The sequence below is a fragment of the Gordionus sp. m RMFG-2023 genome, chromosome 1 (assembly GCF_954871325.1).
Source record: "Gordionus sp. m RMFG-2023 chromosome 1, tfGorSpeb1-WG-v2, whole genome shotgun sequence".
NCBI classification, from domain to species: Eukaryota; Metazoa; Nematomorpha; class Gordioida; order Chordodea; family Parachordodidae; genus Gordionus; species Gordionus sp. m RMFG-2023.
In genome coordinates, this window is record NC_088775.1 from 36,444,081 (window position 1) to 36,461,444 (window position 17,364).

The following is a 17,364-nucleotide window of genomic DNA, read 5'->3' on the forward strand; positions in this document are numbered from 1 at the left end:
TTTGTTTTATTATGAAAGGTTTAGAAATTGGTTTTATTATATTTTTATCTATAACATTTTTATTTGTTTTTTTTGTGTCATTCCCTCCGTTATCATTATTTAGAGTAATATTTCTCATGTTTTCACATGCATTCTTTTTCGTCTTCTTATTATACTTTTATCCTATTTGAAATAACATTCACTTTCTTTTCTTTGTATGTAATAACTTCTTTATCACATTTATCTTCATTTTATACTATACAAAATATTCATTGTTCTGTTTTGTGATAAAGTTATGTTATTTTTTTTTATTTTTCATGTTTCCTATGCATTTTAAACGTTCTACTCTACCCATACGTTCTGCCTGAGCATTCGACTACTAATGGTATTAAAATGTCAGTAAATGTTTTATCCCAGGGTATGTGCAAAATTTCTCAAACAGATGACTTATAAAATTAGTTCCATTATCTATAACTATAATTCCAAGTATTCAAATAGTGAAATTGTTTTCAAAATATCTTTTAATGTAATTTCTGTTGTAATAGTTTTAACTGGAGTTATAATTGGAAATCTGTTATAAGCAACTACTATTATTAATCAGTGTTTCATAAAAAAACTGACCAATCTTTATGAATCCTTTCAAATGGCTTTGTTGTGCTAGCCCAGGGTTTTTGTATGTTTTTAGGATTATCAAAATATGTATTGCACTCTTCACAATTTTTAACTTCGATGTCTATATAATTGTTTATACATGATCACCACATGTATTTTTTGGTTAAAGATTTAATTTTTCTTGCTCTCAAATGACCTTAATCTGAAGTTATAGTTACCGATAATGTAATTTTTATAAGTCATCTGTTTGATAAATTTTGTAAAGACCCTGACATACATTTACTGATATCTCTATACCATCAACAGTCGAATTGTCAGGCAGATCGTATGGTTAGAACGTTTAAAATGCATATGAAAAGAAACATGGAAAATAAAAATATAGATTTAAATATGGCACTTGAAAAATTCTTCTTTAATTATAGAAATAGACCTAATGCCACAATAGAATCATCATGTAAAAGAATGTTTAATTACAATATAAGAACTCGATGGTATTCATTAAAATCTATAGATAAAAAGGAAAATAAAAATAACATAACTTTAATACAAAGTAGAACTATGAATATAAGAGATTTGGTTTGGTATAAAATACAAGATAAATGGGATAAAGGAGTTATTAAATAAGTGATATGTTATTTCAAATAAAAACAGATAAAGGTATAATAAGAAAACATTTAGATTAAATGGAAAAAGAATACCATGAAAATAAGAGCATGAGAAATATTATTCTAAATAATGATAACACTACAACTAAGATTTATTTTAAGGAGGGAAGAGATGACACACATAAAAATGTTACAGATAAAAATATAATAACACCATTTTCTAGACTGTTCCGAATAAAACAAAAACCAATCTACTTAAAAGATTATATAACATAAAACAGAAATTAAGAAAATATAAAATGCTAAATTAATTTATCATCACATATTCTTATTCTTATGAACAATTTATTCAATATTCGAATAATCTATAATATTATTATTCCAATTCAATTTCATATTCTAAATATCAATTATTTCAATTCATATTTAAAATTATTCTATTCATGTTAAATCAATAATGATGATAACATATAATAAATAATAATGCTAACGTAAAATTATAATGATAATAATAACAACAGGAATTGACAATTAATGATAACAATTTGAAAACGTAAAACTACAAAACAAAATAAGATAAAGATAATAAACCAACGTAAAAACGATTAGGACAACTAACTAAAAAGAAGACGATATAAATTTCAAAATAAACGAAAGCGAGGAACAATTGCAAAGAAGAGAGGGGATGTTGAGTTATTTTATTTTTGTAAATTCAACGTTCGTCTATTTAAGTTTATTTTTACCTCGCTATTAACATTCTATTATCTAAATAAAAAACATTTTATTTTGTTACGCTATACATTTTCTTATTTTTATATATGTTAGCGTCAATGTGTTTTTTCCGGCAATGTGTTATTTTTTTCAACTTTAAATCTTTTTTGAGCGCCTTTTTTTAAATTTAAATTTTTGATTTTACCGGAAATGTATTCCAACATGTTTAGAATAACTATCTTATGAAATGTAGATAATTTTATCGATAACTTTTGAGTCAGGTATAATTTATATGAAAAATCAATAGAAAATCTAATATAGATTATATTAAATTCAAAAGTTCATGACAAAATTATCTGAAAACCATAGGGTAGGTATTCCAAACATGATGGAATATATTTCCAATAAAATCCGATTTCTAAATTCAAAAAAAAGGCGCTCAAAAAATGATTTAAAGTTGAAAAATAACACATTGACACTAACATATGAATATTGTGAATTTCATATCAAATCAGCAAAAAAAGTCAATTCTCAAACCTACCCCCTCAGAATTTTTGCAAATTTTGAATATTGGTAGTATATACTATAACTAAAAAAAAATGAAATCTTACCTCCCAACACTGTTTAAGGGCGTATAAAAGGCGGAAAAATTGTATATTTTTGACAACACCTCATTTATTTTCAAATATCTCGAGAAATAATTAAATTAGAGCAATAATTTAGATTTTATTATATTGCTTAATAATAGTACTTTAATATGACATATGATAGAAATCTGATTAATATCTAGAACCAGATTATAAAACCGGAAATAGATATAGAAAAAAGGGAATTCTTTAATTTTTTTCTATAGAAAGACATCACACTGCTTTATATTTGTATAAAATCCTAGACTGGGATGAACATGGGTATAGGAGTTATAACTCATTATATGATTAAAATTGATCAAATTTAACATAAATATCATCAAGTCTAAATTTTATCTTTAACAAAATATTTGAGAGGTTGGTGGGATAATGTGCTTTATTGGTTAAATTTTCTCTTGAAATTACTTGACAAAATAATAGTAAATATTTTATTTTAAAATAAAATAAAATGATCTACCAAAATTAAAATTTCAACAAATGTCATCATTTTTAATCGATAAATTCACCTAAATATTGTAGTTTTCGTAGACATATCAAAAATTTCTAGTTTATTATTTCATTTTATATAATGACTTTGGATACAACAAATTATTTCAAACAAAATTGATCCTATTCTTGAAAGATGATTTGGCAGAGTTGCTAAGATTTATTATTTTTCTGATGCGGCAGTAACCTAATATAAAAATATAAAAATTTCAGTAATCTCTACAATTATGAAAATAATTTTGGTGGCATTTTTTTGCAAATGACCATAAAAAAAGTCCTTCTGACAGTTTAGGGGGCGTTACTAAACGGTTAGTAGCTGGAACAAGCTTGCAGCGCCCGTATGACATATTGAAAATGGATTTATTTAAATATGCAAGAAATAATAACCATGTGGTAAATTATATTTGCGAGCAATAATGAATATTTAGTATGGAAAATCACCTTGATAGCAGGTTTTCGAGAGCAAAGCGAATTTCTAGAACACAAAAGTTCCATACTTTTATTCCCTTAGGGAAAAATAAAATGAAAGTCAAAATTTATTCGTATTCTTAGGGTTTAATATTTGATATATTTTAAATAATATTATAAATTTTTGATAGTATTATTTAATTATAGCATGAGCTAAATAAAGTTATAAATATGTTTAGAATTATTTTGCAAAGTAATTTCGAGTGAAAATTTAACCAAAGTGTTATGAATTGGGTAACCTCTCAAATATTTTGTTTTATATTAAAAAAAGTTAGACATAATTTTTAAATAAACATTATTACATAACTATTCATTAAATTTAAATATGATATTTATGTTAAATTTGATCAATTTTAGCCATATAAAGGGTGATAACTCCTAGATCCATGTTGAGCCCAGTCTAGCATTTTGTATTATTTATCTATAGGAAAAAAATTTGAAAAAAATACATTTTTTTCTATAGCTATTTCAGCTTTAATCTGGTTTTAGATATTAATCAGATTTCTATCATATTTATTTATATGTCATATTAAAGAATTATTGTTAAGCTATATAATAAAATTTTAATTATTGCTCTAATATAATTATTTCTCGAGATATTTGAAAATAAATGAGGTGCATTTTTCCAAGAATGTACCATTTTTCCGCTCTTTAAATGCCCATATCTTAGCAGATAAGGAGTGTTGGGAAGTAAACTATATTTTTTTTCTTAGAGTATATACTACTGAAGTGTCGGGGCTTCAGTTAAGGGTAGAATGGTAGGTGGCACGTCTCGATGAGATTTGGTATGCGTCATTTTAGATTAATAAAAGCAACTACAACACTTATATTTTAAATTTTATTTGAAAAAAGAAAATAATTAATTATAAAAAATTTAAGAATCATCAATTAAAACCAATAAATTAAAAAGTACAAAAAATAATTATAATTTTAAGTAAATATGTAAACCAAAAAATAAAGTATATATCTAAGTATAAAAATTTGTCCCTTTTATAGGGAAAATAAAATTGGCGCAAAGTAAAAAAAAGAACGTTTTTGCAAAACGTATTGTGTTAGTTTTATCTTACATAATTAGGGATAAACCCTACTACTCTAATTATACCAATGGATGCAGGGCGATCTCCCGGACCTAAATATCTAACTTATATTTGCTGAACACCCTATTAAAGACTCCAAAAGTAAGCAAAACCCCTAAGTAAAAAGAAAACACAAAAACCATATGTTGACCTTAAAAGTATTTAAATCAAAACAAAAGAAAACTTTATTTAATTTTTATGTATTTACGATAAGACAAAAGAAGACCAAAAGATAAACTTTATATTTAATTTTTATGTATTTACGACAAGACAAAAGAAGGGCAAAAGAAAAAACTTTATTTAATTTTCATGTATTGAATACAAGACAAAAGAAGGGCAAAAGAAAAAACTTTATTTAATTTTTATGGATTGAAACAAGACAAAAGAAAGGCAAAAGAAAAAACTTTATTTAATTTTTATGTATTGAAGACAACCAAAGAAGTTAATTGAAGTTTATAACAACTACCAATATACACAACTTAAAAAATAATGAGGGGGTCGGGTTAAATCCTTGGCCGATTTGATATGGAATTCACCATATATGTAAAAATTTATATGAATATAAGATTTTATTTTTTGTATATAAGAATTGAAATTTAATAGAAAATATTCATTTTAAAATTTAAAACGAAACTTATTTAATAGTTTTACAAAACATGTATAAATAAAGGTAAAAAAGAAAAAAGTACTTCGTTTGCCAGATGGATCTCCCAGCCCAGTTCGCCCACGAAAGAAATTCTTACCAAGCGGACCGGGTAACGATTAGAGATCAAGGCTATTTTATGTGAAGAGAAAGGGAAGGTTTCGTTTTTTAGGTCAACGTTGACTAAAGGTTGCAAAATGTCTCGGCTTTTTTTATACCGTAAATATGTGAGAAATTATTATATTTTAAATGTTTTGTTTAACATTCATATAATAATATTACATCATTACCTGCGGAATTTAGTCTAGATAGTAACTAATAACTGGCAAATCCACACGGGAGAGGGGAAAATGATATATTTAAATTTTCATATTTGAGAAAATAAAATTTTTCTATAAAAATCTACTGAAATATTAAAAATACGCCTTTAAGTTTAAGTATACAATATGATTTCTCAATTTTTTCAAAACCCCCATACTTTCCTGATGGCATTATATGTAAACTTTTAATTTAAGCAAACATATTTTCTCCATATTTTATGCTTATAAATTTAAGTGTTGAAAAGAATTTTTCGTGTTGTTATTTTTTTCATTAGATTTTTTAAAATTTATATTTATCTTCTAAGTTTCATATTATACACTTTTTATATTTTACGATATGTTTGGAAACGAATTAGTTTAGTACTATTTAGTATTTTAATTATTCTTTTTCATTTTATTGAACATTGGGCAATCCTAGATCACGATCAGGGTTTCAAGGCCCCCTACCCATTAGCAGGAGACCCCCGCTATTAGTTTACACACAAACCACCACCAGCAAGACTCACGCAATTTGAATTCTCCGGCAACAAATTTTCACAATTTTAAAATTTCTTCCTATTAAATTCTTTAGCGTTTTAACGTTTTTAATTTATAAATAATAATTTTAACATTTTATCTGAACTGGACTATATTTCCTTGAGGTTGAATCTCCTTCTCTTAATTAAATTATCATTATATTCATTTGAATACATAACATAGTTATAAATTATATTGGACCTATTTCTATAAGAAAATTATTTTATTTATTATGGTTTACTTTGAGCAAGGGCTTCATTATCATTATAACCAGTTATTTACAGCATTGCATAACTTCTCAATATTTTCGAATTAAAGAAACAATCAATAAATTCCTATATCAACAAATGTCAAGCACAAGCACCCCGTATAATATGGAATGATGTAAGTAAGTACGATCCCTGTCAGATGATCATCACTAATACCCGTCATTGATTTTTTAATCAAAAAAGATATTTTTTAAAAGGAAATTATTCAAACTGTCCAAATATTTTGAAAAATTTTTCAAAAATGAATTGGCGTAAGCATATTTAAGCATGACTTCACATGTAGAAAATCTACATGCTGTCAATAAGCAATTGCAATCAGAAGAATCTTTGTTAATAGAAATTCACGGAATCATGTTACTGATATGTTAACCTTTACTGCTAAAAATTGATAATAAATATTATGGCTCTTGTTAAAAATGTCATTTTCAAATTTTTAACAAAACAATTTTAGAGTATTAGCAATCAAATTTGATTTTGGTAATTCTGTTTACAAATTATAAATAATATGAACTTGGAGCCAATTGATGGATTTTGGAATTTGATAAATATATTAAAAATATCGGTAGATATTGATATCTTGTCTGAGAAGATTGTTATTTATGATTCCAAAGAATACTCCAAAATAAGTGGCCTAAAAGCATTGGAGAAATAGGTATAATTTTTTGGTAATAACGATAAATCCCCACGCTTATAAAAAATATGCGAGCATGTATTTTCTATTACCTATTTTAAAAATTATTACAAAACATTGAAACATTGACTTTGTTAATATCTATATAAAGTAATTATAAGATGTAATGGAAGGGGGGGGGGGGTAATTAAGTCATTTCACAAACCCGGCCGAAGGCCGTAAGTTTGCGGGCCAATTTTTCTCCCAAAATTTTCATATCCTCCGAAAAATAATAACCAAATTTCTCCCGCAATTTGAAAATTTTGACCTGTCAACCCTGATCATGATCCATTTTTTTTGAAAAGGCTGTGATCATGATTCGATTCTTTAAAAAAAATCAATTAACAAAGCATTTAATAGTAGTAAATGATTTAATATTACCTTCTAGGCCCTTGCAAACTGATCAAGCCCATTTCATCCGTTTTATCAACAATTGTCACTTTACGATCGGCTAAGTCCTCGATAACACGTGTCAAGTGGGACCGAAAGTATTGCGCAACCGCTCCCCCTACCGCTACATAATAACGTGCGCCTATATAATTTTTACATTTATTTAATTTGTCAAACACGTTAGTTTATATTATTTTCTTTCTTTCAGGTGTTTTATTACCAAATTTCCGTTGATATACGATACCGATTCTATTATATTACGATCTATAAAGAATTAGTAATTAATTTGACTGAAATTGATTTGGATTTAAAAACACGTATTTAGAATTCTCGTAAATCTTAGATTCTTTTATAGCCAAAAAGCATAAAGTTTATTTTCCACAAAATTGATTAAAAAAAGGTATAATCAAATGATAACGCGAGTTTACAATTCAAATTTTAAATAATATATATATTTAATAACAAGAATATTAATAATTATTTAACTTTATCATTCAAATACAACAGATTCCTCATATTGCTAATGGCAGATTATTAGTATATTAATTATAAGTATAATATCTTTTATTAAACACTGAATCATATTATATTTTATTATTTCTATAATTTTTAATTATATTTTTATTATGACAAATATAATTACATACTGATGCTTTCATTTTCACAATTTACATATACCAAAATAACAGCCTTTAAAATACAAGTTATTATATATTGTATACAAAGGTCAATCGATATTATAATATTATACAATTGTTAATATAATAATTATTGTTGAGCTTGAGATGACCTGATTAATTTTTTTATATATTTCTTTTTCGTTATTAACTTAATACTAAAACTGATTTTTCGTTTATATAAATTATTAAATTGATTTTTCGTTTATGTAAATTATTAAATTGATTTTTACAAGCTATATAAGCATGAAAATATATTACATTATTAATAAAAAATAATTTTTATATGATTGTAATTTGAATTGATAAATAAAATCTCTTAAATTTGTTATACCTATTACCAGTAAACATTATGGACAATTGCATACTAACTTAGAAAACTTCAATTATTATAATTTATTATAATTAATATTTAAATTTATTTTAAATATTTAATTTATATTTCAAATATTATCACTTCTTTTTCCACATAACATTTCTCTCTCTGAAGAATTCCATGTTATATCTTCAAGCTTGAATTATCATTTGATTTATTTTATTTTCTTCTTTTGTAATTTTGATAATTTATAATCTTTTAAATATGTTGGTTTCGATTTTGTTCTTTTTAGTTATATATTTAATATTTGAATATTATTTGTTACTGTCTTTTGAGTTATAGGGTCAGAACTTTCCCCTCTTTTTTTGAATGTACAATTTTTTCAAAGAGAGGAATGTTAGATATGTAGAAAAACAAATAGTAATATTTTAAATATCAATTTAAAAATTAATTTAAATAAATTATAATATTAATTTAAATAAATTATTAAATTTATTAAAATTAAAATATAATAGATTATAATATTCAGTGGCGTAGCTACGGAGGTGGTTTTCGGGTTTGGACCCCTCCCAGAGCAAAAATTTATTTTTAGATTATACGTTCAAAAGACTTATAAGTGGTGACTTTATATCAAATAAATATCAATAATATTTATATTTTTTCTGGTTTTGATGTTTGTGGAAGGATATTATATTACTATTGAAATTATTCTGGATAGTATTATTATAAAGTCATTGAGAATAATCTACTAAATTATAAAACAAATTATTGATGCATTTAAAAATATATTTATTATATATTATCGAAGATATGGTTATGATTTCTAAGATAAACCCGGCCGAAGGCCGGGCAAAAGGGCCGAAGACCCGTTAAAGGGGGTCTGGGGGGCGACGCCCCCCAGGCTTTTATATGTATGGACCCCTCTAAGGAAAATTCCTAGCTACGCCACTGATAATATTGATTAAATTATAATAACAATTATAGCAACTGTTAAATATATTCATCTTAAGTTTTAGTTTATTTTAATGATATTTAATTTAGTTTTAAAATTTTACCCTGAATTCTATTTTAATTTATAAATTTTATACAAAATCATCATGAAAAGGGGCGAAATTTTTTAATTATATGAGAATGACCAAAGTTTTTATTAATTCTATTTTATCTTTAATTCTATACTATATAGGAAACTTATAATTACTTCTAAAACATGTAAAATCATTTTATACACAACAACCACAAATTTTATAAAATATATAACCATTGAAGAAAACCTCATGGTTTCTCTTAGATAATAATAAAATACTTTATTATTTAAATAAATTTTTTATCTAAGTATTTAGCCACTGATTGTAGGTATCCTACTTTAGACTATTGCTTCAAAATGGGGGTTCCAACCATCTTAAAAATTATTAAAACATGCCTAGTCATATGGCAAACCTTAATTAGTATTCATATGCCACCACTTACTCTCACTAACTTTGTGAGATTAGTAAAGGTGTAATATAGTGTATATTATATTTATGTATATTATTATTTAAAAGGAGTTTGAAATAAAGTGGAATTTACCTAACTGTGTTGGTAGTATTGATGGAAAACAATTATTGCAAAATTTATTATATATTTATTATGCTTATATTTAAAAAATCCTATATTATAAAAAAAATATTATATTTATAAATATATATTTTATAAATTAGATTATATCTTATTTTTTATTATATATAAATATTTTATTATTGTATTTTATATTTTATATAAATATCTTATTTTAAATTTTATATAAATATAAATATCTAATTTTGTATTTTACATAAATATCTTATTTTTTACTATTAATATAGTCTAAACTCATAAAATATATATGTAGGAATATGTCACTAAAAAAGCTATATAGTATATAATTTTATTTTAAAAAAAGCAAATAAAGTATCAATATTTATAAAAATATATTTTATTTCAAATAATATAAATATATATAAAATATCTATTTCAAATAATATAAATATATATAAAATATCTATTTCAAATAATATAAATATATATAAAATGATTTTATTTAATTATCACATAAATTAAAATTGTGTAGAACATCATATATTTAATTATATTTTTCTGTACATTTATCCAATATTTCCCTCAATATAAGACATATGCCATATTCAGTTTTTTATTTTTAAGCATCTAGTATTCTTACCTCTTCTAATTTTATAATTGTTTTAAATTCATCTATTTTAAATATCTTTATAAAGCAAATAATAAACATAAATTACCAACGTCATTAAACTTTCTCTTAGGACATTAATATGAACTACGAGATTCAAAAGAAGATATAGATCCTTCATATAAATAATATATTATTAGATATTATAAATTACCAGTCAGAGTACCCTGCTTAATTAATGCAGGACTTTTGGGAATAATTATATCATTCAATGTATTGTCACTATCAATGAGACTAAATAATAATATCAATGGATCAGCTTAAATAAATGTATTACCAGTTCATGCTATATTTTACATTCATTTATCTCCCCTGTTATTTCATTGACACCTCTGTTAAATTTGGTGGTATAAATTCTCCTTCCTTATCTAATGAGGACTTTTGTAATTTAAATGATAATTTTATCTTGATTCATAGTTTTGATATCTACAAAAAATTTCAAAAATTGAGTAATTTAAGATCCTATTTTAAAAAATGAAAATATTTTATGCCATATTCACCAAAGGCGGTAAAAATCAATATTTCAAAATCACGCGACAAATACAAAATGATTTGTGTTTTTAAAAAATCGCGGCGACTATCTTTGGCGACTCAAATCGCGCGATAGGTAACTAAATGCGATAAGATATTTATTGTATTTTGTATTTATGGCGTCTAAATCGCACAACAAAAATATCATAGACACAATTTATATATATATTTAGTTATTGCTTAACTTAAATTCAGTTTATATCATCGTTTAAATTACATTTTATTTAATTTTATTATTGCGTAACTTAAAATGTATTGATTTATTTAAACATATTTAAATTGTTGACAAAAAAAGATATATAAAAGACATTTATGTATTATTTATGGAAAGTGATATTATTTTGAAACATGATTTAATTAAGTTATAGTTATATATTTAAAATCTGACTTTATACCAGATATAGAATGTGTTAAATATATTATTTTCCAACCACACCAATTCTCAATTTATATAACAGCAAATATTAGAATATCGAATGACCTTTTTATAAAAATTGTACTTTTTATTTCGTTATATTTTACTTTTACATTCAAATTATAAGGCATAAAGAAGCATCAGTATGAAATTACATTTGTCATAATAAAAATAGATAATAAATTATAAAATATAATATGATTTAGTTTAAAAAGATATTATACTTGTAAATAATATACAGGTCAGTGATAACATAAACATAGCAATGTGGTTATTTTTTTAAAAAATCAAAGAACTGCAGGTCATTACCAAAGTATCGTAAAATTTTATTATAAACTATACCTGAGCTGGGCCAACTTTTAAAAATAATTTTAAACTGTATCAACTAATCGGTTGTAAAATCATAATAACGAGGCCTCTAATATTCATTTACTGCCCATATTTTCAATTTCTCTTTATAACAATTTACAAAATACAGCCAAAATTATTCAAAATAAAGAAAAATAATGGCCAAAAATAAACAATTCAGGCCGAGAAAATAGAAGATTCTAGCCAGGCTTGAAAATATTTTTCAAATCCATCAGAATGAAGTTTAGATTATTTTCAACCATCCAAACGTAGTTGTAATTTTAAGTTGAAAGGAAAAAACTCCAGCTTTGCACATTTAACTTTATCAAAATTTTGTTACTAATTGATTCAAAAAACAATTAATTCATTTTTTGTCACATTAAGCTCATAATAGCTGCTTTATTAGTGTTGTTAAATCACCTAACTTTGGCTAACTCCAAAATTGTTTGAAACGTTTTTATTAAATAAGTTTCAAACTTTCGTTGACTTAAATTACAGGTTCTAAGTCAATTCGTTAAGCTAAAGACTTAACTAAACCGAATGGAGTTGGGCAAGGTTAGGTAATTTAGCAGCACTAAGTTTTATTAACAATTAGATGGTTTACAGACCAACAAAAAGATCGCGTTATTGAGGGGCTGATATATAGCTGATGTAGACTAAATAAATAATATGAATTACCAAGCGGTTCGAAAGGAGCTAACGAGGTGGATGATAGATCAGAAACCGTTATGTCGGCTTGTATCCCCCCACTAGCGTCGAGTGCGCACGTGTAACAAGTGTTCTTGCTGCCGGAAAAATCAGGAAGGCGAGAACAAAAGAGCCAATCGGCAAGCCGATACACGGCGTCATGTGACTCTGACTTTGCATCGTGAGGAGAAGATAGAGAAAAATCAGACGATGGTATCAGATAAAATTTGCCAAAGTAAGACATGTCGAAGATGGCGGCACGATAGCGGCATGCCTCGCACTCAGCTCTCAGGATCGAATTGTGATGAAGCGGAAAGTCTTTGTAATAAAGTGAGGAAGAAAAGTTAATATAAAGAAAGCAGAGATCCAAGTCATTATCTATAAAGATTACGCCTAGAGGGCTAAATGTTATGGTTCGGTTACTTTTAAAAAGTTTTAAAGTTCATTTGGGTTTTTGAATAATTAACTATAAAAAAGTTATTAATGAATATGTGATTGATTGGTTTAAAAAACGAAATAATAAAGCCCTTAAGAACTCCTCGGGGAAGAGTAGAGTATCTCAATTTCTTAATTCATGATGTTTTAAAACTTTTTTAAACCGGTTTAAGAAATTTATAAAGATTGGGTTCACTTTAATAATTTGGCATTAAATTTATCCGAAAATTATAAAAGTTTCTCCGGTTTGGAGGTTAAGTTCACTTTGAATTCCTAAAAAAGGTACATGTTGAAAAGGTATAACTCTTTACGCCACAATTCTACATTTCATATTTAACAGAATTTTTTTTCTAAGTTATCACACAACAAATAAATCACTACCTCTGGTCTTATAGAATTTTCCGGTTTAGATATGAGTTCAAGTTCAGAATTTTTTAAATGGTGTTCGGTCGTGTAAGGTTCAGATAGCCAAAGGACCCGTATAAATAGACATTTTTATTAAATTACCCAAACAGGGATGAAGAAACCGTTTTTTTGGGAAAACAAACGCTGAGATTTTTGCTTTTTTATTATTAATACAATCCTTATAGAAAGAAAATGGTAAATGAAAAACAAAACACCGCTAAAAATAACCAAGAAAGCCCCTGGAAAAAAATAACAGGAAAACACAATCCCCGACAGAAAAAAAAACCCAGGAAAATATCATCAGGAAATCCTTAAAAATATAACAACCAGAAAATTTAAAAAATGGTCTGTCAGAAAAATCTAAAACAAGAGCCCTATAAATAATATGCTAAATAAAATAGGGAAATTATTTTTAAAACTTTTCAATAAGGAATGGGATCTAATTGACAAATAATTCGCATTTACTAAATTCAATCAGAAGAATTTCTTCCCTCCTAAATGAGATCAACAATTAATTTAGGTTTATTATTTGGTAGTGAAATAGAAATGATCATGTAAATCAATAAATCTGATAGCTCATATATCATTTATCTAAAAAAAAAAGAAAAAAAGTCTGAACATAGATTTTCAATTACCGAACTGCAAATAATTTATTTTATAGAATAATTTTTTATTTAATATTTTCATTAATAAACATTTATTTAAAATTCAGATATTAGCGAAACTATTTGATCCCGAAATTTCAAAATAATTGTTTCAGAATATTTAGATTTGAATTTTACATCATCGAAATTTTTAATTAGACTAAAACTTATAAAGAAGCACCATAGAAATTCAGAGAACAAGTTGAAGATAATGGGCAATTATCCGATTCCTATATAGCTAATAGCAAACAAATTCCAAAGCAACGACTAAAATAACACTAGCGATCTAGAGCAAAAATGCCATATTTTCCTCGGCAAACATACTATATCAAAACAGGATGCAATAACCTTTTGGAAAAAGAGACTGCAACTTTCTAGACTTGCTAATTTAGCTAGGAAAGTACTTTGTATACCTGCAACTAGTACACCAAGCTAAATGATTTTTCCATCTCTGGATTAATATTACATGGTAAAAGATTTATGCCTCGCGAAAAAATCGACTTGCAAAAAGTATTCGTCATTAGGTATTTATTTGTGCAAAAGATATTTGTATTTAAATTTGAAAATTTTTTGTACATATTTAGTATTTATATTTAAAATTGTTTTAATTTATATTCAAATACCTTTTTTTGAAGTGAATTTGTATTTATACTAGAATATATTTTTTTTAAATTTGCCTAACCCTGAATATAATGAATAAAAGAATAAATCAACCGAATGTATAATCGTTTTTGAGCGCTTCGGCGTAAAAATTAGGTGTACGCACAGTCCCGAGAGAATCGTAGGCCCCATAATAATCGTAAGGCAAAACTGGTCGAGCTGTATGAGTGGGGTCAAACCAACCGGGTCTCTCCCATCCATGACGTTCCTGGTAAACGCAACCACGATCTAAAAGAGTCTGTTGTAAGATTTTATGATGAGGACATTTTATAATAAGTCATAGCCTAAAAAATATCTAAATTAAATTTACATTTTATTCGTATACCAAGAATTTAGTGTTAATCTGTTAAGATAATTTAGATTCCTAAGTTTATTAAGTTTGGCCTTATATTTATGGCGATTACGATGTATGATGGCAATGTAGGCAAATAGAGATCTTTATGCCATGGCCATGTTATTCAGTAGGGCTACATTTCTCTGCGTCGCCGCTTTGAGCAGGCCTTTTGAAACATTTTCGCTTCATAATAATAACGTCAATCATTATTCCAAAAGTACACGAAGGAATATCACAGTACCATCAACGATTAGTCAATGAACATTCTTTATTATGAATGGATATCGCAAAAGGAAAAAATCGAAGTGGAAAACGAAGCAGATGATTTGACAAAGATTTTATTATCACCGGAAAAAAAACACTTAATGTTAATTTAGAATAATATTAATGACGATGCTGAAATTGGATGCTTCAGGAAATATCTATGGTGCCTTTCGGGTTTGGTGTTTCTCATAGTTATATCTACTATCACCATGGATCATTCACATTGAAATTAGCTATTTTTTTGAAATATTCAAGGTAATCATGATATTATGGAATTAAGTAAATAAAATTGAAGTACTTTATAAAATTTTATTAATCTGTTATAGCAATTTAATTGATCAGGCAACACCGTTATATATCGATCATTTTTTTAACAAACATATATATATGCCGATATGCCACGATCCCATAAAGGGGTGGCATGTCGTATTTGTAAATACGTTTACATTTTATATTTACGCGAAATGCCAATCAACCGATTAGAATAAGGATTGGATATAAAATTAGATGTAATAATATATGTAGATGTTATTTTTTTTTTGGATTCATTAATTTTTTTTATATATAAAAATTATGGATTTATTTTATTTTGATTGAATTGTTTTTTTATTTCGGAAATTATTAATAAAGAAAATCATTCTTTGCGAGTTATATTTCTTGTCTGCTTTGTGACTTTCAGGGTTTCGTATAGTTTCTTTTTTTTTGTGACAGTAGTTTTGTTTTTGGTATTTCTGTTTGGTTTTTTTTTAGTGGTGCCGTGACCAGGATAAGACAAGACCCCAAAGAGGCTGCATTATCAGATTTGCCAACTAATAATTTTATAAAAGATAAAAACCCTTTTTCTTGACTAATATCGGATAGGAACATATTCAATATTATATACAATTGCCCGAAACATTGAATGAATACAATTATGATGATTTAATAACAATATTAAAAAATTACTTTAGTTTACAAAAAAATTTCATTCTGGAATGATATTATTTCAATAAAACATAACAAGAGATAAAAAATGCAATGTTAGATTTTATCATTAGATTTTTGCAGACATTTATGGCGAAAGAAAATTAACTAATACAACCAATTTGACATGGGAAAAGCAACGGAAATTGGAATCAAAATGAAGTAACGGAGTTATGACTAGAAAAAATTATTATCAAACACGGAAATCGGATTAAAAAAATCGAATAATAATTATTATAAATCAAAGCAAAACAACAATAATTATAATTATAATTACTCAAGGAACAAAATTCAATGATACTGTTGTGGAAAGGAGGGCCATATCAAACCGAGATGCCCTCAGCTTAAGGTAAGTTGCTTAAATTGCAAGATTAGAGGAAAATTGGGAAAAATGTGCCGCCCAGCAACTCAAAAACGATTGAGAATCAGGAGGACAAAGACGGTAACCCCTTATAATCAATTAAAAATTTATAAAATTAATAGTATAATTAAATAATAGTACAAATCAGTGCCTTTAATGGCAATACATAAAACAATGTGTGGAAATAAATCAAGTAAAATTACTCAAAAATTTCCCCTATTATTCAATAATTAGGTCATTTAAAAAAATTTAAAGCGTCACTATTTGTCAAAGGCAAACCAAATTTACATTTTTACAAGAGTCGTCTAATACCATGCTTGGGAAACAAAAATAAACAAATACAAAGGCTAAAACCCCTAAGCGTTTTAGAAAAAATGTAACACTCTTCAATAGCATTACCTATTATACCAATTTTAAAAATATGAAGATATAGTACCTTAAGTGCTTTTAAACCAAAAAAACCTGAATATATTGATAGAACACTGTTCCTCACTTCATACAATTGAATCACTAGCTACATTGGGAATGATAAACATACTCCGTATTAAATTTATCAGACGCTCATTTCAAATAGTGTTAGACAAAGATGCTATGAAAATATTGGTTATCAATAAATACACCGATAGAACCTTGCCGCTATACGAGATCATGATTTGAGGTCGCCCCAACTCCATTACACGGAGCAGCAGTATACCTATATGGTAAAATAAT

General features: G+C 26.0%; 1 protein-coding gene across 2 annotated transcripts in view; it reads right to left on the minus strand.

Annotated features, from left to right (window-relative positions):
• Positions 1–17,364, minus strand: part of LOC135922744 (sarcosine dehydrogenase, mitochondrial-like) — a 77,279-nt gene that overhangs the window by 43,447 nt on the left and 16,468 nt on the right. Inside the window, exons 9-12 of one of the 2 annotated variants that reach the window (XM_065457192.1) lie at positions 14,786–14,969; positions 12,579–12,905; positions 7,384–7,534; positions 5,274–5,433 (exon numbers count right to left, since the gene is read on the minus strand). In XM_065457192.1, coding sequence (XP_065313264.1) covers positions 5,274–5,433; positions 7,384–7,534; positions 12,579–12,905; positions 14,786–14,969 — 822 coding nt within the window. The remainder of the gene's footprint in view (positions 1–5,273; positions 5,434–7,383; positions 7,535–12,578; positions 12,906–14,785; positions 14,970–17,364) is intronic. The other variant, XM_065457193.1, reaches the window with a different exon arrangement.